The sequence below is a fragment of the Heterodontus francisci genome, chromosome 11 (assembly GCF_036365525.1).
Source record: "Heterodontus francisci isolate sHetFra1 chromosome 11, sHetFra1.hap1, whole genome shotgun sequence".
Taxonomy (NCBI): domain Eukaryota; kingdom Metazoa; phylum Chordata; class Chondrichthyes; order Heterodontiformes; family Heterodontidae; genus Heterodontus; species Heterodontus francisci.
This window is the reverse complement of record NC_090381.1, coordinates 89,074,629-89,098,976: the sequence shown is the minus strand read 5'-3', so window position 1 is coordinate 89,098,976 and position 24,348 is coordinate 89,074,629. Positions and strand designations below refer to the sequence as shown.

General features: G+C 42.6%; 1 protein-coding gene across 1 annotated transcript in view; it reads right to left on the bottom strand.

Moving 5' to 3' along the window:
- The window catches only part of meltf (melanotransferrin), a 79,593-nt gene extending 55,844 nt beyond the window's left edge, over positions 1–23,749 (bottom strand). The window contains exons 1-2 of the mRNA XM_068042449.1: positions 23,600–23,749; positions 8,474–8,573 (exon numbers count right to left, since the gene is read on the bottom strand). Of these exons, the coding sequence (XP_067898550.1) occupies positions 8,474–8,573; positions 23,600–23,707 (208 nt within the window). The 5' untranslated portion in view covers positions 23,708–23,749. The remainder of the gene's footprint in view (positions 1–8,473; positions 8,574–23,599) is intronic.
- Positions 23,750–24,348: the final 599 nt, after the last annotated feature.

Sequence of the window (24,348 nt, the reverse complement as noted above, 5' to 3'; positions counted from 1 at the left end):
TTATTTTGTCTATTGAAAGGACATCATGTCCAAGAAATTAAACAGCTGGATTTTAAAATGTCCTTTTCATTTAATATAGGCAGTACTGATTACTTGTATTGGTTGGCCCTACTCCAAAGGAAGAATTATTGTTCTGTTGATGCTGACTCTAATGCCAGCCCAACAGTCCCATCAATGCTGACACTGCTGCCCCTCTGATATCCTACAGCTCTACACTCCTTCACGGTCAGAGGTGCCGACCCCCACAAACGCCAGATCGAGAATTGCCCTGACATCCCCACCTTCCCAACCCTGAAGCTCCCTGTGCAACTAAGAGTCCTGGACAACGAAATGTGCAGAAAGTGTCACCAAATGCAAAAAGTCGAGTGCCGAATCCTGGAACTCGAGGAGCAGCTGGTGTCACTGAGGTGCATTCGTGAGGATGAGAGATACGTGAATAGCACATTTCAGGAGGCGGTCACCCCGCAGCTTAAGAGAGCAGAGGCAGAGAGGGACTGAGTGGCTGCCAGACAGACAAGAAGGACAAGGCAGGTACTGCAGGAGTCCCTGGCAGGCATCCCATTTTCTAACTGGTATTCAGTTCTGAGTACCAAACGGAGAGAGGGTCCCCTGGAGAGTGCGGCGACGTCATGACCAGAGCACTATGGAGTGAGAACAAACAAAGAACAGTACAGCACAGGAACAGGCCATTCGGCCCTCCAAGTCTGTGCCGATCGTGATGCCTGTCTAAACTAAAACCTTCTGCACTTCCGGGGACCATATCCCTCTATTCCCATCCTATTCATGTATTTGTCAAGATGCCTCTTAAACGTCGCTATCATACCTGCTTCCACCACCTCCCCCGGTAGCAAGTTCCAGGCACTCAGCACCCTCTGTGTAAAGAACTTGGCTCGCACATCCACTCTAAACTTTGCCCTTCGCACCTTAAACCTATGTGCCCTAGTAACTGACTCTTCCACCCTGGGAAAAAGCTTCTGACTATCCACTCTGTCCATGCCGCTTATAACTTTGTAAACCTCTATCATGTCGCCCCTCCACCTCCGTCGTTCCAGTGAAAACAATCCGAGTTTATCCAACCTCTCCTCATAGCTAATGCCCTCCAGACCAGGCAACATCCTGGTAAACCTCTTCTGTATCCTCTCCAAAGCCTCCACGTCCTTCTGATGGTGTGCGACCAGAATTGCACGCAATATTCTAAGTGTGGCCTAACTAAGGTTCTGTACAGCTGCAGCATGACTTGCCAATTTTTATACTCTATGCCCCGACCGATGAAGGCAAGCATGCCATATGCCTTCTTGACTACCTTATCCACCTGCGTTGCCACTTTCAGTGACCTGTGGACCTGTATGCCCAGATCTCTCTGCCTGTCAATATTCCTAAGGGTTCTGCCATTTACTGTATACTTCCCACCTGTATTAGATCTTACAAAATGCATTACTTTACATTTGTCCAGATTAAACTCCATCTGCCATTTCTCCGCCCAAGTCTCCAACCAATCTATATCCTGTTGTATCCTCTGACAATCCTCATCACTATCCGCAACTCCACCAACCTTTATGTTGTCCGCAAACTTACTAATCAGACCAGCTACATTTTCCTCCAAATCATTTATATATACTACAAACAGCAAAGGTCCCAGCACTGATCCCTGCCGAAATCACTAGTCACAGGCCTCCATTCAGAAAAGCACCTTTCCACTGCTACCCTCTGTCTTCTATGACCGAGCCAGTTCTGTATCCATCTTGCCAGCTCACCTCTGATCCTGTGTGACTTCACCTTTTGTACCAGTCTGCCATGAGGGACCTTGTCAAAGGCTTTACTGAAGTCCACATAGACAACATCCACTGCCCTTCCTTCATCAATCATCTTCTTCACTTCCTCAAAAAACTCAATCAAGTTAGTGAGACACGACCTCCCCTTCACGAAACCATGCTGCCTCTCGCTAATAAGTTTGTTTGTTTCCAAATGAGAGTAAATCCTGTCCCGAAGGATCCTCTCTAATAATTTCCCTCCCACTGACGTAAGGCTCACCAGCCTATAATTTCCTGGATTATCCTTGCTACCGTTCTTAAACAAAGGAACAACATTAGCTATTCTCCAGTCCTCTGGGACCTCACCTGTAGCCAATGAGGATACAAAGATTTCTGTCAAGGCCCCAGCAATTTCTTCCCTTGCCTCCCTCAGTATTCTGGGGTAGATCCCATCAGGCCCTGGAGACTTATCTACCTTAATGCTTTGCAAGACGCCCAACATCTCCTCCTTTTTGATAACGACATGACCCAGACTATCTACACTCCCTTCCCTAGACTCATCATCCACCAAGTCCTTCTCTTTGGTGAATACTGATGCAAAGTCCTCATTTAGTACCTTGCCCATTTTCTCTGGCTCCACACATAGATTCCCTCCTCTGTCCTTGAGTGGGCCAACCCTTTCCCTGGTTACCCTCTTGCTCTTTATATACGTATAAAAAGCTTTGGGATTCTCCTTAATCCTGTTTGCCAATGACTTTTCATGACCCCTTTTAGCCCTCCTGACTCCCTGCTTAAGTTCCTTCCTACTGTCTTTATATTCCTCAAGGGCTTTGTCTGTTCCCAGCCTTCAAGCCCTTACGAATGCTTCCTTTTTATTTTTGACTGGGCTCACAATATTCCTCGTTATCCAAGGTTCCTGAAACTTGCCAAACTTATCCTTCTTCCTCACAGGAACATGCTGGTCCTGGATTCTAATCAACTGACGTTTCAAAGACTCCCACATGTCAGATGTTGATTTACCCTCAAACAGCCGGCCCCAATCTAAATTCTTCAGTTCCTGCCTAATATTGTTATAATTAGCCTTCCCCCAATTTAGCACCTTCACCCGAGGACTACTCTTATCCTTATCCACAAGTACCTTAAAACTACGGAATTATGGTCACTGTTCCCGAAATGCTCCCCTACTGAGACTTCGACCACTTGGCAGGGCTCATTCCCCAATACCAGGTCCAGTACGGCCCCTTCCCCAGTTGGACTATCTACATATTGTTTCAAGAAGCCCTCCTGGATGCTCCTCACAAATTCTGCCCCATCCAAGCCCCTAGCACTAAGTGAGTCCCAGTCAATATAGGGGAAGTTAAAATCGCCCACCACTACAACCCTGTTACCTTTACATCTTTCCAAAATTCTGTCTACATATCTGTTCCTCTACCTCCCACTGGTTGTTGGGAGGCCTGTAGTAAACCCCCAACATCGTGACTGCACCCTTCCTATTCCTGAGCTCCACCCATATTGCCTCGCTGCATGACCCCTCCGAGGTGTCCTCCCACAGTACAGCTGTGATATTCTCCTTAACCAGTAATGCAACTCCCCCACCCCTTTTACATCCCCCTCTATCCGCCTGAAGCTTCTAAATCCCGGAACATTCAGTTGCCAATCCTGTCCTTCCCTCAACCAAGTCACTGTAATAGCAACAATAGGAGGTATGAAAAAAGACAGCAGAGCAATAGTGGTAGGGGATTCTATAGTTAGGGGAACAGACAGGCGTTTCTGTGATTCCAGGATGGCATGTTACCTCCCTGGTGCAAGGGTCATGGATATCACCGAGCAGCTACACAGCATCCTGGAGGGCAAGGGACAGGAGGTTTAGAGGGAATTTGAGGAAAAATGTTTTCACCCAGAGGGTGGTTGGAATCTGGAACACACTACCTGAAGGGATGGTAGAGGCAGGAACCCTCACAACAATTAAGAAGTATTTAGATGAGCACTTGAAATGCCATAGGGCGGTGCAGTGGTTAGCACCGCAGCCTCACAGCTCCAGCGACCCGGGTTCAATTCTGGGTCTTGCCTGTGTGGAGTTTGCAAGTTCTCCCTGTGTCTGCGTGGGTTTTCTCCGGGTGCTCTGGTTTCCTCCCACAAGCCAAAAAGACTTGCAGGTTGGTCGGTAAATCGGCCATTATAAATTGCCCCTAGTATAGGTAGGTGGTAGGGAAATATAGGGACAGGTGGGGATGTGGTAGGAATATGGGATTAGTGTAGGATTAGTATAAATGGGTGGTTGATGGTCGGCACAGACTCGGTGGGCCGAAGGGCCTGTTTCAGTGCTGTATCTCTTAAAAAAATAGCATACAAGGCTACAAGCCAAGTGCTGGAAAATGGGTTTAGTATAGATAGGTGCTTGATGGCCTGCACAGACACAATGGGCCGAAGGGCTTGTTTCTGCGCTATATAACTCTATGACTCTAAGGGTGTGGTCCACATTGGTACCAATTATATAAATAGAAAAAGGGATGAGATCCCACAGGCTGAGTTTGGGGAGTTAGGGAAGAGATTCGCAAGCAGAACCTCAAAGGTCATAACCTCCGTATTACTCCCAAGGCCACGTGCTAGTGAGTATAGAAATAGAAAAATACACCAGATGAATGCGTGGCTCGAGAGATGGTGCAGGAGGGAGGGCTTCAAATTTCTGGGGCATTAGGTTCTGGGGAAGATAGGAGCTGTATAAGCCAGACGGTCTACACCTGAAGAGGACTGGGATGAATATCCTTGCAGGAAGGTTTGCTAGTGCTGTTGGGGATGGTTTAAACTAGATTGGCAGGGAGATGGGAACCTGAGGGCAATTTCAGATAGGACAAATTCAGAGCAGGGAACAGGAGGCAGAAAATTAGCAAGTGACTCTGAAAGACAGAAGAAGCAAAGGTTAAAAAATGTACAAAATAGGAATTTGGCAGTGTTAAAAGGTATTTATTTAAATGCAAGGAATATAGCAAATAAAGCTGATGAACTGAGGGCAGAGATAGACACATGGCAGCATGATATCATTGCTATAATGGAAACTAGGCTTAAAGAGGGGCAAAAATGGCAGCTCAACATCCCTGGATATAGAGTTTTCGGGTAGGATAGAGAGGGCGATAAAAAAGGAGGTTGTGTAGCATTATTGATTGAAGAATCAATTACAGCTGTGAGGAGGGATGACATGCTAAATGAATCATCAAATGAGGCCATATGGGTTGAGCTCAGAAATAAAAAAGGGGCAGCCACACTACTAGGAATGTACTATAGACCCCCAAATTGTGAAAGGGAGATGGAAGAACAAATATGTAGGCAAATTTCTGAGTGCAAAAACAATAGGGCAATAATAGTTGGGGATTTCAACTACCTTAATATCAACTGGGATAAAAAGTGTGAAGGGCTCAGAGGGCATAAAATTCTTGAACTGCATTCAAGAGAACTTTTTTAGTCAACACATAACAAGCCCAATGGGAGGCGCAATTTTAGAGTTAGTCTTAGGACATGAAGCTGGGCAAGTGGATGAAGTAACAGTGGGTGACCATTTTGGAGATTGTGACCATAATACAGTTAGATTTAACATTATCATGGAAAAGGGCAAAGATATAACATGAGTAAAAGTTCTAAATTGGGGGAAGGCAAATTTTACGAAGCTGAGGGGTGATCTGGCGAAAGTGAACTGGGTACAGCTACTTGAAGGAAATCAGCGGCAAACTAATGGGAGGCATTCAAAAGCGAGATTCTATGGGCACAGTGTAGACATGTCCCTATAAACAAAAGGGTGGTAATGCCAAATCTAGAATCCCCTGGTTATCTAGAAGCATACAGGGCAAGATAAAGCAGAAAAGAATGTTTATAACAGTCACAAAAAATTAAATACTTTAGAAAGCCTAGAGGAGTATAGAAAGTGAAGGGGTAAAGTAAAAAAGGAAATTAGGAAAGCAAAGGGAGGAGATGAAAAAATATTGGCTGGTAAAATCACGGAAAACCCAAGGATGTTTTATCAGTACATTAACAGTAAGAGGTTAACTAAGGGAAGGGCCTATCAAAGATGTACAAGGGAACTTAGGCATGGATGCAGAACTTGTGGGCAGGGTTCTTAATGAGTTCTTTGTCACTGTCTTCATAGAAGAGAGGGATGATGCCGACACTGTAGTTAAAGAGGAGGAGTGTGAAATATTTGATACGATAAGCATAATGAGAGCGAACGTACGAGTGGATCTGACATCCCTGAAAGTGCATAAATTACCAGGGCTGGATGGTTTGTATCCCAGGCTGTTAAAGGAAGCCAGGGAGGAAATAGCAGAGGCTCTGAGGATCATTTTCAAATCCTCACTAGATATAGGTGCGGTACCAGAGGATTGGAGGTCTGCAAAACGTTGTACCATTGTTTAAAATGGATGCGAGGGACAGGCCATATAATTATAGGCTGGTCAGTCTGACCTCGGTGGTGGGCAGATTATTAGAATCAATTCTGAGAGATAGGATAAACTGTCACTTAGAAAGGCAAGGATTAATCAAGGATAGTCAGCATGGATTTGTTAAGGGAAGGTCGTGTCTTACCAACGTAACTAAATTTTTTGAGAAAGTAACAAGGAGGATTGATGAGGGTACTGCAGTGGATATGGTCTACATGGACTTTAGTATGGCATTTGACAAGGTCCTACATGGCAGACTGGTCATAAAAGTAAAATCCCATGGGAAATAGGGGAATGTGACGAGTTGGATCCAAAATTGGCTCAGTGACAGGAAACAAAGGGTAATAATCAACGGAAGTTTTTGCAAATGGAAAGTGGTTTCCAGTGGCATTCCACAGGGCTCAATGTTGGGTGCCTTGCTGTTTGTGGTATATATTAATGATTTGGACTTAAATGTGGGAGGCATGATGGGGAAATTTGCAGATGACACAAAAATTAGCCATGTAGTTGACAGTGAAGAGGATCGCTATAGACTCCAGAATGATATCAATGGTTTGGTTGAGTGGGTGGAAAAGAGGCAAATGGAATTCAATACAGAGAAGTGTGAGGTAATGCATTTGGGGAGGGCAAACAAAGCGAGGGAATATACAATAAATGGGAGGATATTGAAAGGGGTGGAGGAAGTGAGAGACCTTGGAGTGCATGTCCACAGGTCCCTGAAGGTGGCAAGATGGGCAGATAAAGTGGTGAAGAAGGCATATGGAATGCTTTTCTTTACTGGCCGAGGCATAGCATACAAAAGCAGGGATGTAATGCTGGAACTGTATAAAATGCTGGTTAGGCCACACCTGGAGTATTGTGTACAGTTCTGGTCACCACATTACAGGAAGGACATAATTGCTCTGGAGAGAGTACAGAGGAGATTTACAAGAATGTTGCCTTAGAACAGTGGAGGCTGAGGGGTGATTTAATTGAGGTATACAAAATTATGAGGGGCTTAGATAGAATAGACAGGAAGGACCTGTTTCCCCTAGCAGAGAGGTCAATTACCAAGGGGCACAGATTTAAGGCGATTGGTAGAAGGATTAAAGGAAACATGAGGAAAAACCTTTTCACCCAGAGGGTGGTGGGTGTCTGGAATATGCTGCCCAGATCGGTGGTGGAGGCAGAAACCCTCAACTTGTTTAAAAGGTACCTGGACCTGCACCTGAAGTGCTGTGACCTGCAAGGCTACAGACCAGGTGCTGGAAGGTGGGATAGAATGGGCGGCACAGACAAGATGGACTGAATGACCTCTTTCTGTGGCGTAACATTTCTATGGTTCTCGTCTGGCACAACCTTCCCATAACAAAGTGCAACTGTGTCCTCTTTTACACTATATAAAAGTAAATTATGAGATGCATGGGATACATGTATCAGATGTGTATAAAGTGGTGTATCATTTACACAAGAAGCTTACATAATTAGTATGAGAAATACATGTCATCCGTATAGTTACTATTCTAATCTGTGGAAACAGATAAATACCAGTGCTTCCATCAATAATATAGTTTGTCCTGCTACCAAACATAAGTTCCTCAGCTATGGTGGGTTTAGAATTCACCTAGTTTACAATGTACTTGTAGGAGAATTGAGACAAACATAAACCATATACTACTAGATGTGAATGAATCATTCCGTGTTACAAGTTATTTATATGTCTAAAAACCACTGTGGATGTGAAATGAATGAGTGAAATGTCATTTTGTTAAAGCAAAATGTGCAATTATAATTTAAAGCATAACGTTATTTGATCTTTTTTGAAAAACAATAATTGTACTGGGTAGTTTTCCATTTACACTAAAGATTTATAGTGGATATTTATTTATATTCTTCATACTCCATTTAGAGGTTCAGCAGTTTTTGCTTATCTCTAGTTGTTGAGAAAATGTGTTAGTGGGCTGTCTTCTTGAATCATTGAGTAGCAGCATAACATAATTGGCTTGTTAGGCTACTTGAGAGGGAGATAGGAATCAACTTTGTTGGTGTGGGCTGAAATCACATACAGTACAGCAGGTTTCCTTACCTAAAGGACATTAGGGAACCCAATGTAATTTTTACAACACTCCTACAGATTTACAATCAACTTTTACTGAAAACAGATTTTTATTTCCAGATTCTCTACTCTAGTGGGATTTGAACTCATGTTCCCTGGATTATAATCCACATCTCTGGATTATTAGTCCAGTAACATAACCTTTACACTACTATACCCCTTGTTAATGGTGTGGATCACTGGATGTCTATGTGCAGTACCTTGATCATACGTCTCACCAACAACAGGCTTTAGTTTATGCTCCTTTGTAGCCTGATAGAGATTCCCACCATCCAATGACACTGCATCTGCTTCTTTATTCTGATAAATGATTGAAGAAAGTTACCAGTTGAATAAAGAATTCATTTTGAAAACAAATATTAATACTTGCAATAGCAGCATCATACGATCGAATTTTTAAAAATTGCATTTATATAGCACCTTTCATGACCTCCAACCATCCCAAAGCACTTAAGAACTTTTGAAGTGTAGTTACTGTTGTCATGTCGAAAACACAGCAGCCAATTTGTACATAACATCCCAGAATGACCAGAAAATCTCTTTTCAGTCTTGGTTGTGCGCTAAATGTTGATCAGGCTCTTTTTCAGGATAGCGCTGAGATTTTTTTAACATACATCCTCACTTCAATGTTTCATTTGAAAGAAGGCACCTCCAACACTGAAGTATTAACCTAGATTTTGTGTTCAAGTCTATAGAAGGAGATATGAACCCACAACCCTCTGGTCTCAGAGGCAAGAGTGCAACCAACTGAGCCACAGCTGACATCCATTTTTCAGATGTATCATTATTTCTCATTCAGTAAATTAACATGCAATATATTATGGTTAAAAATAAAGGCAATTTATGATTGGCTGAGGAACATTTTAAAACCCCTGCTTGATACTATTTTCCAGTGTCAAGTGGATTGTGTTCACTCAAGCCCTATGTGCAAGTTTCCAAAAGACTTGGCCATTTCTCCATGTAATCAATGAGTAGTGTTAGGCCTGCCCATATATTAAGATGTGCAACAGATGATCTCTCAAGTCACATATCCAACCATCCAATGAACAGTATTAACTCCAGACATTTATCCAACTGATCCAGTTAGATACTATGAAAAAGATCTGAAGTACTCAATTTAGACAACTTTTCAATACAAGAAGATTGAAGATTAGCGCAGTGCTGATATTTTCTTAGTTCTCTGCATTTTGATAATACTATTTCAATCTTCTTTGTAGATGTTCCAACATCAACATTACTAAATAGTTTCCTTACTTTGGATCACTTAAATTTGGTTGCAGAAGACCGTTTTCCTGACTTCAAAATCCTAAAGCAATAGTCTGCATCTCTGTCTAAACCTGATACATCAAGATACAGCAATATCATATTTTGAAGTAAGAAATGGAAACACTTTTGTTACTACCACACTACAATATGCAAGCTACTCATATTCTGTGCACATACAGACACCAGAAAGATACATATGCTACCATACTACAGACACATGGTGCACACACAGAGCAAATGCAAATACAGTACATAAAAAATGCACTTGTTGTTTTACTACTGCAACAATTAATACACTACCAATCTACCACACACATACACACACATTATATGGAGTTCATTAATGACCAGCAACCAGTAATACCTTAAACATTCACTTCATACACCGTTGGCACAAGGTGGCTGCAGTGTGTACCATCTGCAAGATGCACTGCAGCAATTCACAAATGCTTCTTTGACAGCATTTCCCATACCCGTAACTTGTATCACCTAGAAGGACAATGGCAACAAGTACATGGGAACACCATCACTTCCAAGTTGCCCTCCAAGTCACCCAACATCCTGAATTAGAAATATATTGTCATTCCTTCATCGTCACAGGATCAAAATCCTGAAACTCCCTATCTTGCAGCATTGTGCAGTACCTTTACCACATAAACTGTAGTGGTTCAAGAAGGCAGCTCATCATCACCTTCTCGAGGGTAATTAGGAATGGGCAATAAATGCTGGCCTTGCCAGCGACATCCACATCCGTGAATAAATAAAAAAGAAGTAACCATGAACTATTTGTACAAATTGTAGCACAGGCTATTTAATTCAGTGTTAGATTTTGAAACATATACCACGTTAAGTAAAGCCATAAAAAAAATCTATGTATTCAGCTGGGGAGAGTTAATTGCCACTAAATGGAGTCATGTAATGTTGATGGAATATATTAAGTCATAGCACTGCATTGAGTAATTAAAAAACTTGAGACACTTGGGTCACACAATTCAGCTCTGTACAGCTGGTGGTTTTGATGCTACAGAAGCCAGTTGAGGTGAAAAATGGTGTGTGGAGGGGGTGGGGGGTGGTGCTCCTGACCACTTCTGGCCTGGCCCATGCCAATTGTCCTGTTATAGAGGGCAATAGAGTGGGCGTTCCGTGCGAGCGCTGGAAGTATGGAGAGTGAGCAGATTGTGATGTCAATGATTTGATGCAAGACTTGCCATTTTGGACCTCACCGCTCTAGTTAACACCTTCTCCTAAATGCACACAGCTAAACAGGAACTCCCCCAACAGCACTATTTAAAGGCACCACCATTGATATCATTGAGGAAACCTACGTGGGCTGTGCAGATAGTAGCCAGCAGTGCTGCCTGCCCCCAGGAAATCTATGTAGTCTGCTTTGGAGCAGCACTACGCGAACAAATTTTTCCTCCAACATTTGCAGCTCGTATATCATTATAGCTTGAGGGATAACAGTGGAGTGGGATTTGAGACGGTTCAGAAGGCAGAAACACACTGTCATCCTCAATGGCTTCTGTGAAGCCACTGGCCATGGCCTCAGTGACATCTGCTCCAATTATTCCCAGCACCGTCTCTTCCTTGGAGGTCTGCACATGCAACCATGCCTGCCCTCTGCCAGTTTGCTTCTGTTTCCATCTATTATGGGCCATCTTGTCTTGGAAAAGAGATGGAAGTGTGTCAGTGAGAGTGTTGCAATGTGTTTAGGTGATGTGCCTGCCACAGTTCAATAGTTGGCAGTAAGTGAAAGCTGTCAGATGAGTGTGCAGCTTCCAGCAATGCTAAGTGTTTGAGGGTGAAGTGAAACATATGAATATGAGGTTTGAGTCATGGTTGGTAAAGATTATTGGAAGGTGAGTGAAGGGGGTAGGGTGATTGGAGGAATGGTGCAGTTGGTAGGATTTGATACGTAAGGATGCATTCACTGACCATGACCACTCATGTGAGGTAATTAAATTTCTTGCAGCACTGCATCCATGTTCTTGGTGCCAGACTATTGGCATTGACTGCCATGATCACCTGCTCCCACTGCCTTCTGTATGGTTTCTGGACAATCTCCTGGCACCCTGAGGGCAAAGAACCTCTCCTCCCATCCGCCTCCTGCACCAGTGACTCCAACATGGCATCCAAAATCTTGGGAATATACTCTCTTGCCTGTTGAGCCATTTAGGGTCCTTCCTGAAGGTCTTCGAATATTGCCCAAGTAGTTTCAGCCTTGATGCAGCCAGAATGCATATCTCCTTTAAGTGGTGCAATTTGGCTTTAAGTAGTACAGGCTAGTTTTAATTGGTGCTAGCCTCACACAAACTTGTGCCCCCTGGTGAGGCATACAGTCTCCCAGCAGTGTGTTCAGTGCTAGGCTGCATGCCACAATCACGGAAATCAGTAGGCAGCATGAAATTTGCATGCTGCCTGCATCACTTCAATGCAGCGCGGGATAATCGTGCATCGGGATCCCATGTCCGCACATTCCACCAGCCTGTCTTTGTCCTCTTGAAGTCATAGAGTCATAATGGCACAGAAGGAGGCCATTCGAATCCAGGCCAGCTCTCTGTAGAGCAATCCAATCGGTCCCGTACCCCCACCCTATCCACATAGCCTCGCAGGTTTATTTCCCTCGTGTCTATCCAATTTCCTTTTGAAATCATTCATCATCTCCGCTTCCAACACCCTATAGGCAACGAGTTCCAGGTCATTACCATATGCTGCGTAAAAAGGTTCTTCCTCACATCCCTCCTACATCGCATGCCCAAAACCTGAAATCTGTGTCCCCTAGTCATTGTACCATCAGCTAATGGGAGGGAACAGCCTTTCTTTGTCTACCTTATCTAAACCTGTCATAATCCTGGACACCTCTATCAAGTCTCTCTTTAATCTCCTTTGCTCCAAGGAGAAAAACCCCAGCTTCTCCAACCTAACCTTCTACCTAAAATCCCTCATCCCTGGAACCACTCTGGTAAATCTCCTCTGCACCCTCTCAAGGACCCTCACATCCTTCCTGGACACAATACTCTAGTTATGGCCTAAACAGAGCTTTATAAAAGTTCAGCAAAGGTTTCTTGATTTGTACTCAACACCCCTATTTATGAAGCCCAAGATCCCATATGCTTTGCTAACTACTCTCCCTCTGTCCCTGTACACTCTTTAGAATTGTGCCATTTAGTCTATATTGCCTCTCCCTATCCCATCTGTCTAAAGCATCATCTTGTCTGCCCATTCTGCATGCCTATCAATGTCCTGTTGCAGTTGAGTGGTACCATCCTCACTGTCTGCCACACCTCCAAGTTTGGTGCCATCAGTAAATTTTGTAATTTTACTCTGTATTCCAATATCCAAGTAATTTTATATATATCAAAATAAGCATTGTTCCTAGCACTGACCCTTGGGGAACACCGCTGTCCATCATTCTCCTGTCTAAAAACAACCATTTACCACAACTCGCTATTTTCTGTCCTTAAGTCAAATTTTATCTAAGGTGACACTATCCCAAGAGCCTCAATTTTGTTAACCAGCCTTGTACATGGTACATACGAATTAGGAGCAGGAGTAGGCCACTTAGCCCCTTGAGCCTGCTCTGCCATTCAACAAGATCATGGCTGATCTGATTGTAACCTCAACTCCACATTCCCACCTATTTTGTCAAATGCTTTCTTAAAATCCATATAGACAACAACCATTGCTTTCCCTTCATTAAATTTCTCTGTTACTTCATCACAAATTCAACTAAATTAGTCAAGCATAATCTGCCTTTTACAAATCTGTACTGGCTCTCCTGAATTAACTCATACCTCTCCAAGTGCCTGTTAATTTTTTTCCCTGATTATTGTTTCTAAAACCTTACCACCACTGAAGTAACTACAGGCTGGTCAGTTTAACTTGGAATGTCCTTACGTCCTTTCTTGAATAAGTGTGTCACATGTGCCGTGCTCCAATCCTCTGGCACCTCCCCCATATCTAGGGAAGAATGGAAGATTATGGCAAGCCCTTCTGCTAGCTCTACTCCCATTTCCTTTAGCAACCTGGGATGCAAGCCATCCGGACCCAGGCGACTTATCCACTCTAAGCATAGCCAGCCTTTCCAGTACATCCTTCCTATCAGTTCTTTAGTAAACACCAATACAAAATACTGACTAAGTATTCTAGCTTTGACCTGCGCCTCTAAGCATATATCACCCTCTTTGTCCCTAATAGGCATCACCCCACCTCTTACTACCCGCTGACTATTTACATGCTGGTAGAAGATTTTAGGGTTACCCTTGATGTCAACTGCCATTCTATTCTCATACTCTTTCTTTGCCAGTCTTATTTTCCTTTTAACTTCCCCTCTCAACTTACTGTATTGGGCCTGATTCTCACTTGAAGAATTCACCTGTCATGCATCATACATCCTCTTTTTTTGTTTCATCATATTCTCCTTCTCCCTCGTCATTCAAGGAGCCCTGGCTTTGGTTCCCTTACCTTTCGCCATTGTTGGAATGTACCTAGCCTTCACCTGAAACATCTCTTCCTTAAAGATCACCCATTGTTCAGTTAGTTTTTCCTGCCAATCTTTGGTTCCATTTTACCCTATATAGATCCCTTCTCATCCCACTGAAATGAGCCCTCTTTCTATTTAGAAGTTCTACGTTTGATTGTTCTTTGCTCTTCTCCATTACTAATCTAGACCTTATGATACAATGATCACTCTTACCCAAGTGTTCCCCCACTTGCCCACTTCCTTCCCCAACACCAGTTCCAGCAATGTCTTCTTCCTAGTTGGACCGAGAACATACTGGTCAAGGACTTTCTCCTGATCACGTTTCAGAACTTCTTCCCTCTCCTTACCCTTTACTCTAACATTATCCCAAATGATATTTGGGTAACTAAACTCCCCCAATATCACCACTCTATACTGAACACAAAACCACAAGAAATAGGAGCAGGTGCAGACCATATGGTCTGTCGTGCCTGCTCCACCATTCAATATGATCATGGCTGCTCTTAGGATTCAACTCCACTTTCCCACCCCCCTTGATTCCCTCAGAGACCAAACCTCTGTCTATCCCAGCCTTAAATGTATGCAACGATGGAGCACCACAGCCCTCTGGGGTAGAGAATTCCAAAGATTCACAACCCTTTGAGTGAAGTAATTTCTCCTCATCTCAGTCCTAAATGATCAGCCCATTATCCTGAGACTGTGCTCCAAGGCTTTAGATTCCTCAACCAGTTGAAACAATCTCTCAGCATCTACCCTATCCAGCCCCTTCAGAATCTTGTATGTTTCAATGAGATCGCCTCTCATTCTTCTAAACTCTGAGAATATAGTCCCAACTTACTCAGCCTCTCATTATAGGACAAACCCCTCATCCCAGGAACCAATTTAGTGAATCTTTGCTATATTACCTACAACGTAAGTATATCCCTTCTTAAATGTGGAGACCAAAACTGCACATATACTCCAGATGCGGTCACACCAAAACCTGTACAATTGTAGCAAGATTTCTTTATTCCTGTATTCCAATCCCCTTGCAATAAAGGCCAACATGCCATTTGCCTTCCTAATTGCTTGCTGTACCTGCAGGCTAACTTTTTGCGTTCCTTGTCCAAGCACACCCAAGTCTCTTTCAACAGCAACACTTCCAGGTTTCACACGTTTTTAAAAATATTCTGCTTCTCTATTCTTAATGACCAAAGTGAATAACTTCACACTTCCCTACATTATACTCCATCTGCCATCTTATTGCCCACACCTGTCTATATCTCTTTGCAGCCTCTCTGTGTCCTCCCCATAGCTTATCTTTCCATCTAGCTTTGCATTATCAGCAAACTTAGATATATTACTCTCTATCTGTTCGTCTAAATCATTGATATAGATTGTAAATCGCTGAGGACCCAGCACTGATCCTTGCAGCACTCCACTATTCACTGCCTGTCAACTTGAAAATGCCCTGTTTATGTCCACTCTTTGCTTCCTGTCCATTAACCAATCCTCTATCCATGCTGATATATTATTTCCAACTGCATGAGCCCTTAGCTTGCCTATTAACCTTTTGTGTGGCACCTTATCAAATGTCTTTTGGAAATCTAGGTATACTACATCTATTGGTTCCCCTTTATTTACCCTACTAGTTACATCCTCAAGAAATTTGTCAAACAGGATTTCCCTTCAGTAAAACCATGTTGACTTGTTCTAACATTGTATTACATAGTGCTTGCACATCTCTGTGAGTTCCCTGCAGATTTGTTCCTCTCTCTCTCTCACTCACTATTCGGAGGCCTAGTGAATATTCCCATAGCTTGATCATACCTTTTTTGCTTCTCAACTCTAACTGAATGGATTATGTCTTTGCCCTCTCAAGGACATCCTCCCTTTCCAACACTACAATGTCCTCCCTTTTCTCCTTCCCTGTCTTTACTGAACATTTTGTATCCTTGAATATTAAGGTCCCAGTCCTCACCATTTTTAAGCCAGTTCCATTATTGCCACTACATCATATTTCCACATGGCTGTTTGTGTTTGTCGCTCACCAACCTTATTCACTACACTCTGTGCGTTAACATACATGCATTGTAAACCTGTCTTTGTATTCCTCGTAGTCCTCCTTAGTCTGCTCTTATCTAACATGGTACTACTTTCTTCTCTAGTACTATCCAATACTTTCATTCCTTCATGCACCATATTCCTCTTTTCTACTTCTATATGCTGGTACCCATCCCCCTGCCAATATAGTTTAAACCCTCCACAGCCACACTACTTAACCTCCCCTTGAGGACATTCATCCCAGTCCTGTTGAGGTGCAACCCTTCTCTTTAAAATAAGTGCCATTTACCCCAGAACTGTTCCCAACGTCCCAAGAATCTGAAGCCCTCCCTCCTGCACCATGCCTCAAGCCACCTGTTGACCCTCCCTATCTTCCTACTTCTACCCTCTCTATCACTATCTAAGTCTATCACGGTCCTTCTCACAGTTCACAATACTTCCCAGTTTTGTGTCATCCACAAATTTTGAAATTGTGCCCTGTACGCTTAAATCTAAGTCATTAATATATATTAAAAAGCAGTGGTCCTCGAACTGACCCCTGGGGAACCCCACTATATAGCTTTCTCCAGTCCACAAAACAATCGTTCACCACTACTCTCTGTTTCCTGTCACTCAGCCAATTTCATATCCATGCTGCTACTGTCCCTTTTATTCCAAGGGCTCTAACTTTCTGACAAGCCTGTTATGTAGCACTTTATCAAACACCTTTTGGAAGTCCATATACACCACATCACTGCATTATCCTCATAAACCTCACTGTTATTTCATCAAAAAACTCAATCAAGTTAGTTCAACAGAATTTGCCTTTCACAAATCTGTGCTGGCTTTCCTTAATTAATTCACACTTGTCCAAATGACAGTTAATTCTGTCCCAGGTTATCATTTCTAAAACTTTTTCTGCCACCAAGGTTAAACTGACTGGCATGTAGTTGCTGGGTTTATCCTTACACCCTTTTTTGAATAAGGATGTAACATTTGCGATTCTTCAGTCCTCTGGCAGCATCCCCGTTTCTAAAGAGGATTGGAAGATTATGGCCAGTGCCTCCGTAATTTCCATCCTTACCTCCCTCAGCAGCCATGGATGTATCACAAATTTAAGTACAGACAGCCTTTCTAATATCTCCTCCTTATCAATTTTTAGCCCATCTCGTATATCAATTACCTCCTCCTTTACTATGACTTTGACAGCAGCTTCCTTGAAACGACAGATACAAAATACTTATTTAGTATCTCAGCCATGCTCTCTGCCTCTATGCACAGATGCCCTTTTTGGTCCCTCATTGGCCCCACCCCTCCTATTACTACCCTTTTACTATTTATATGCCTACTGTTACGACCAAGATTGGAGGAGTGCACTGTTAATTCAGTCCCACTTCTCCACAGGTCACAAAATGTATTTAAATTTTCCCACTTACTGAAACAATCAATCATACTCTACTTTCCCCCAGAATAAAGCATGCCAACTGGGTTTCTTTAATAAACAACAAACTATCCATTTATTATAAAGCAAGTCTAAACCAATAATGAAGTAAAGCATTCACATAAATGGAAATATTAAAGCCCCTTATTTATCCCAGCCCTCTCACGCGCGCACACGCACACCCGATTAACGGGGTTAAAAAAAGGGATTTTTGTTTACAGCTATTACAAAGAAATAGAAGGAGGAAAAAAAAACACATGCTGAAAAGAAGGTATGGAAAGATGTCCGTTATTGGTTAGGCATCCCAAATGCGAATAGGCAGCTGTCACTAGGATCTTTCCAGAACAGTCCCTTCCAGGTGATGTTGAAGATCAGTCTGTGTAGGCTTTCAAAAGATGCAGCACAGAAAGTTCCAGTCAGGCATTACAGCAGGAAGCAGCAACAAAAATTTCATTAGGTCTTATAGCAGCAATGTAGCAGTAAAGGTTTCTTCAAATACAGGAGGCAACAGGAAACACATTTGACACAGGATGTGCTTTTCAAGAGAAAGATGGGCTGGCTAGATCGTCTTCTGTTCTCCTGGCAGGTCAATAAGCAAACTCCAACTGCCTGTTTGTAACAGTTCAAAATGAAACTAAAACTTTTTCAGAAACAAGCCTTGTGACAAACTTAAATCTTGGCTTGTCACTTCTTTGCAAATAGCTCTTCAAGCCAAAACACAACCCCTTGCTGGGTTCTTTGCAATCAGGTGCCTTCCAGTAAAACTTGTTTACATTCAATCTAAATCTTCTGGTAACTTCATTTAAAAACCACAAAGTTCAGCTTCTTCAAGATTCCAGATGAATCAGTGTCCATAATTCAACTATAATTTCTTAAAACATATTTTACAAAAGAAACAGAAGCAGTCTTGTAACATTATAGAGGATCTTTGGATTCCCCTTTATGATTGTTGGCAGTCTTTTCTCATACTCTCTCTTTGCACTCTTATTTCCTTTTTCACTTCCCCTCTAAACTTCCTAGTCAGGCTGATTCTCACCTGGATTATCAACCTGACATCTATCATACATTTCCTTTTTCTGCTTCATCTTATTCTCTATCTCTTTTGTCATCTAGAGAGCTCCAGCTTTGTTTGTCCTACTCTTCCCCCTTGTGGAAATGTTCTTCAACTGTAACGGGACCATCTCCTCTTTAATTATTCTGTTACAACTTTGCCTGCCAATCTTTGATTCCAATTTACCCGAGCCAGATCCATTCTCATACTATTGAAATTGGCCCGCCTGCAATTAAGTATTTTACTCCGTGTTTTTTTCCACAGCTAATCTAAACATTATGATACTATGATCACTGTTCGCTGAATGTTCCCCAACTGTCACTTGATCCACTTGACCTACCTCATTCCCCAAAACCAGATCCAGAAATACCTCCTTTGTCATTGGGGCAGAAACGTCTTGATCAAGAAAATTCTCCTGAACAAACTTCAGAACATCTTCTCCCTCTCTGCCCTTTACATTATTATTATGCCAGTCTATATTAAGATAATTAAAGTCCCCCATTATCACTACTCTATGGTTCTTGCAACTCTCTGTAATTTCCCTACAAATGTGCTCCTCTATATCTTTCCCACTAGTTGGTAGCGTATAGCATACACCCAGTAGTGTATTGGCATCTCTATTGTTTCTTAGCGCTAACCAAATAGATTCTGTCCTTGACCGCTCCAGCACATCATCTCTCTATAACACTCTAATATTCTCCTTAATCGATACTGCCAGTCCTCCTCCATTCTTTTCTTGCCTATCTTTCTTGAACACCTTGTATTCAGGGATATTGAGGACCTAGTCTTGCCCCTTTTTGAGCAAGGGCTCCCTTATCACCATGACATCATATTCCCATGCCTGCAGCTCACCAATCTTATCTACCATGCTTCATGCAACTGGGTTTTTGAACCTTGTATTTTTGGTTTCATGTATGCATGTGTTCACATTGTATATTTTGTTATTATGGAATTAGGCAACATTCAAAGTTGAGTCAACAGATTACAATTAAACAATTGACTAAATCAGCCTTTTTTATGAGCAGCACTGATGAATTGAACATTTGGGCAAAACTGGTACCTTCCTATGTGTGATTCCAGTGTACAGCAATTTTATTGGTTTGAGGGTTGTCTGAGTAACACAGAAGTTATTAGCTTGCTGTTGCTACAGCAAGTAACCTTTTTGGTTTTTTTCTGGTTCGTGGTTTCTACTGACTTGTCTGTTGTGCTGTGGAAGTCTCTGTGGTTAACAATTTGAATAATGTGGTTAGCTGGAGAATCCTAGTCATCCTGTTTTTTTCCTCCAGGTTCCCGTGAAAGGAATGACTAGTAAGCCTTTTATTGGTGCAGATTTTGTATAACAAACAATGCAAACAGCTCTGGTTATTTTTGTTTCTTTTCTGTTGAAGATAGATGAGGACGTTTACAGTGGAAAAATAAGAAGCTACGCACAGCCATACAAACATCTAGAGGGGAATTTTAACCCTCAACAACAGGTTGGTTTGGGTTGGGTGGGATGTAAAAATGTTTTAAAATGTCAAACCCAAACCCAACTCGCCCACTTCTAGTTTTAACAGAGGTGGGATGTGAGCGGGGAATAGATGAAGCAGGTAACCAACATGCTCCCAGGAGGTGGGTTGCTCATTGACTGGCTGGCTGGGTTTCCCAAGTCCTGTGAAACTTGGCAGAAAAAGAAAGATGAAGAATGTTGTGTGGAAGAGATAAGTGCCTTTCCAGCACTGCTTCTGGGCCAGGAGGAGCAGGATTCTCCCCCGCTAGCTCCCCAAGCCCTTCTGCTCTCTACCCCACTCCTCCATGATCAGAACACCCCACTGTGCGATTAGCCACCCTGGCAATTGGAGCCACCCCCGCCTCCCCCAACAAGCCAACAAAGGAACATAGGAACAGTATGTCATTTAGTTCCTCGTGTCTGTTCTGCCATTCAATGGGATCCTGGCCGATCTGCAACCAGTTATGGACAGGTGGTAAGGGGTGTGGGTGGTTCCCACTGTTCACCTCCCAACTGACTTAACAAATCATGTTTTGTTAAAATGATGCTTTAGCCCCTGAGTGTTTTTAGGTTTTAGGGTCAAATAAACAGACAAATGCCAGATTTTCTCTTGGGTAAAAAAAAAATATTTTTAAACAAATCCTGAAATGATCGCAACCTCACTCACACACACACGAATAGATAGAGAAAAGAGTAAGAGATAGTTTAAAGTCCCAAGTGAGTTAAGTGTTCATGGTTTACAGAAGATAACTGAGTCTTCTCGGGAGGAAGAAGTCTTTTTTTTAAGTTACAGGCCTGATTATTTGCAGTTTTAAACTTGTGGAGGTATTGTAAAGCTCTAGTGGTTGTAATACAGTCCAAAGCTGGTTGTGTGTAGTTTGTTACCTTCACAGATAGTTAGTCTCAAAGTCACTTTGTAATGTCTCTGCTGCGGTGGCTGCTCTTGGACAGTAGGGTTCTTCTCTTACCTGCTGAATCCTTCTCACAGGCTTTCTATGATGTTGGCTTGATCTCCCCTTCTCTCTCTTTCTCTCTCTCTCTCTCTCTCTCTCTCTCTCTCTCTCTCTCGAGAGAGAGAGAGAGATACATTTTTAAGGTAAGAATCGACATTCGGGTTTCTTTAGAGATATATGGCCCTCTCCCCTCTTGTGACTACACAATGGGCCAAGATATGAAAACCAGGGACATCAGTTGATGTTTGAATGGGAATAATTCTGATGTTGCTGCTTCACATTTTATTCATCTTGGTTTGGCTATGAGCCAGACTGTCTCCAGAATCCATAGTTACTCCATTCCTGTTGATCATTAATATGCTACAGCTCCTTTCAATTTCGATGGGGTTCTCCCCAGAGCTATTTCAGACAAGGTTAACAATCCATTTTTGCAGACAAGTTTGTGGACTTCCAGTACAGGAGGGGTCACATGGCTGCTACTCCATTTTGACTGTGTATAAATGTATAAATGTCCATGTTCTTGTGGTTTTGTTTAGCAGTTGACTTTTTAAATTCATAATTCTTCCATTTCATTGTTTATTTCATCATGGCACCTTCCGTGCATGACAAACCTAAATCCATTATGCACCTTTGTCCCATGTCTTAATATCTTTGGTTAACATAAATCTCTCACTCTCAGATTCAAAATTAACAATTGATCTAGTATCAATTGCTGTTTGTGAGAGTTCCAAACTCCTACCACCCTTTGCATATAGAAGTATTTCTCAACTTCACTCCCAAAAGAACTAGCTCTAATGTTTAGTCTATGGCCCCTAGTATTAGATTCCCCAACCAGCGAAAATAGTTTCTCTCTATCCAACTTATCTGATCATCTTAATATCTTGAAAATTAATATTTCAAAATGGAATAGGCCTTAGGCTTTATGGCCCTCTGTTCTTGTGAAATGGTTCCTTCTATAGTTTCATTTTAATCAAAACTGTAGGGCTGAATTTTCTCGTCCCCATTATGACGGGCTTGGAGGGAGGGAAGCCAGGGAAATGGGGGGGGAGCCACATTGGGATGGCTTCCCGACACATTCCCCTCCCCCCCCCCCCCCACCACCTACCACCCAACCCCCCGCACCCCCACCAGGTAGCCAGGCAGCCAATTACATTTGTTAAGACTCCAATTAGGGATGATTTTGCGGTCTAACCAGAATTTTGCTGCTGGTGGAGTGGCCCCTTGCCACTGCGGAGGCTGCCAGCTCAATGGAAACAGCTAGAGGCTCGATGCCCCATTGATGGGGCCACAAGCATGAAAGGCCGCAATTGCAGCCGAAACCAATCTAGCGGAGGGTTTTCCCTTCCATCCCTATGGACCTGCCAGTATAGATTTTGTTTATTTCTGCATGGCTGTGCAGACCAGCGAGGGTACTCCATGTTGAAGCACCCTCACGGGCCCAGACCTGCCTCTGCAGTGTCCATCTCTCCGGGTGGGTGGGGCTGCAGAGCTTCCGGCCCTCCGATTGAGCCTGAAGCATCGAGACCCCACCCGCCATCCTTAATAGGGTGGTAAATTCAGAGGCAGCCAATTAGGAGGCCGCCTCCTGGAAGATTGCTGAGCCAGTCTCACTGCCGACAAGTACAGGCTTGGGGCCCCCATTTAGTCCCGAAGCCCACAGCAAATTCCATCCTGTGAAATGTAAATATTCTGGCACATTTCTATTCAGCTTTAATCAGAGTGATCTCTATTTTAATTCATATATACAAAAACACCCTGCTACCTTAAAGGCTAAAAATATTGTGATTGATTTTGAGATTTGGATGATCAACCAATCACCAATACTTAAAGCAAAGAAACAGCAGTGTTTTGGGTCTATGGACTCATAACATTGAGCCAACATGTGGCAGGGTGCCAAAAGAGTGTCCTAATGCTGCTTACCAGAAGAAAGGCGTCAAAGATTGGATTGCTCCAGCTGGCTGAAATTGTGGGGTGGGCTATGATCACAGAAGGTGAAGGGGGCTGAGAGTGGCAACGATCCAGATTATTTCTGTGGAGTCTGGAGGAGCACTCTGCTCCTGCTGGCCCCATAAAAATAATCTCAAACTTATTTTTATCAGTATGGAAATGACTGGAGTATGATGCACAGTGCAGACTCTGACCATTTCCAACTTAAAGTGGTAATCGGGATCCTGGAACCCCAATTTTCATATTGAATTGAGCCTACCACCTTAAGCAGACAGGCTCTTTGAATACCCAGTGATAGGTGGTGCTGGCTGCATGCAGTATTAATGGGGCTGTAAGTCTACTAATCACATTAGCGCCAAGCGCTACTAGTTAAAATCAACCTCACTGTTACTCATCAAAGTGGGTAGATGGGCAAGAGCCATTTCTAGACCTCTGCCAATAATTCAATGTAAACAATTAATGGAAATTACATTTCAAAAAAGGAATATAGGAAAGTGGTGGAAACTCAGAGGAGCAAACATTGTTATTTTAGTAAAACATAGCTAAATAGACAAAGCAGTCAAAACATAATCAACATTACGGAGGGTAAATATGCCTAAAAGAAGTCAATGATGCCAATCGATCCAAAATTTTAAGAGAAAGTTGTAGGAATGGCTAAAATCACTAAAACATACCGCTATCTTTTTTGCACAGTCCAATGCCGAGGCTGCTATAACACAGGATATCAAAGGATGTATTTTAGCAGATTCAAAAGCTTCCTTCATACGGCTGCACTTGTTCATCTCAAGAGTGGAAGTAACGCACCATTGAATCTCCTTTAACCCACTTGCTGCAGGAAAGATAAAAGATATGATAACTGATCAACTGATGAATTTCAGGCATTTCTTCACCACATGTTTCAATGCCGGTGGAAAGTCATTCTTGCACTGACAATGTGTAACTGCAAGGCCAAGCTTGCAGAGAGAACCACCATTATAAGGGGGCAATCAAATAAAATTATTTTGATTTTTTTCGTAATGCATAATCGCCTAGTTGCGAAGAGCAGACAATTTTGTTTCTCAAACTACTTCAAGAAGAGAGTCCTGAATCAGCCATTAGAAGCTGACTTACCCTTTAATATTTCCTTTAATATTTGCACTGGAGTGCTGACTTGGGTTGCATTAGAGTGCTACAGTGGAAGTTTGGTAACTGAGGAGAATTAAGGGTTAATTTTATCTTAAATCTAATCTGTTTTATATTTAGCAGATCAACTTAACAGTTGCTGTTAGGGTTGGAGAAGGTGAGTTTTAGACCAGCTTTAAACAGGGTTCACTCAGGCTCTGCTTGCAGCTGCACCTTGTTAATTAGAGAATTGGCTTAAACCAGTTTTCAGAGGGCTAGAGTCAGTCAGTATAAAAGTGAGCCATCTTACAGTGCTGACTTT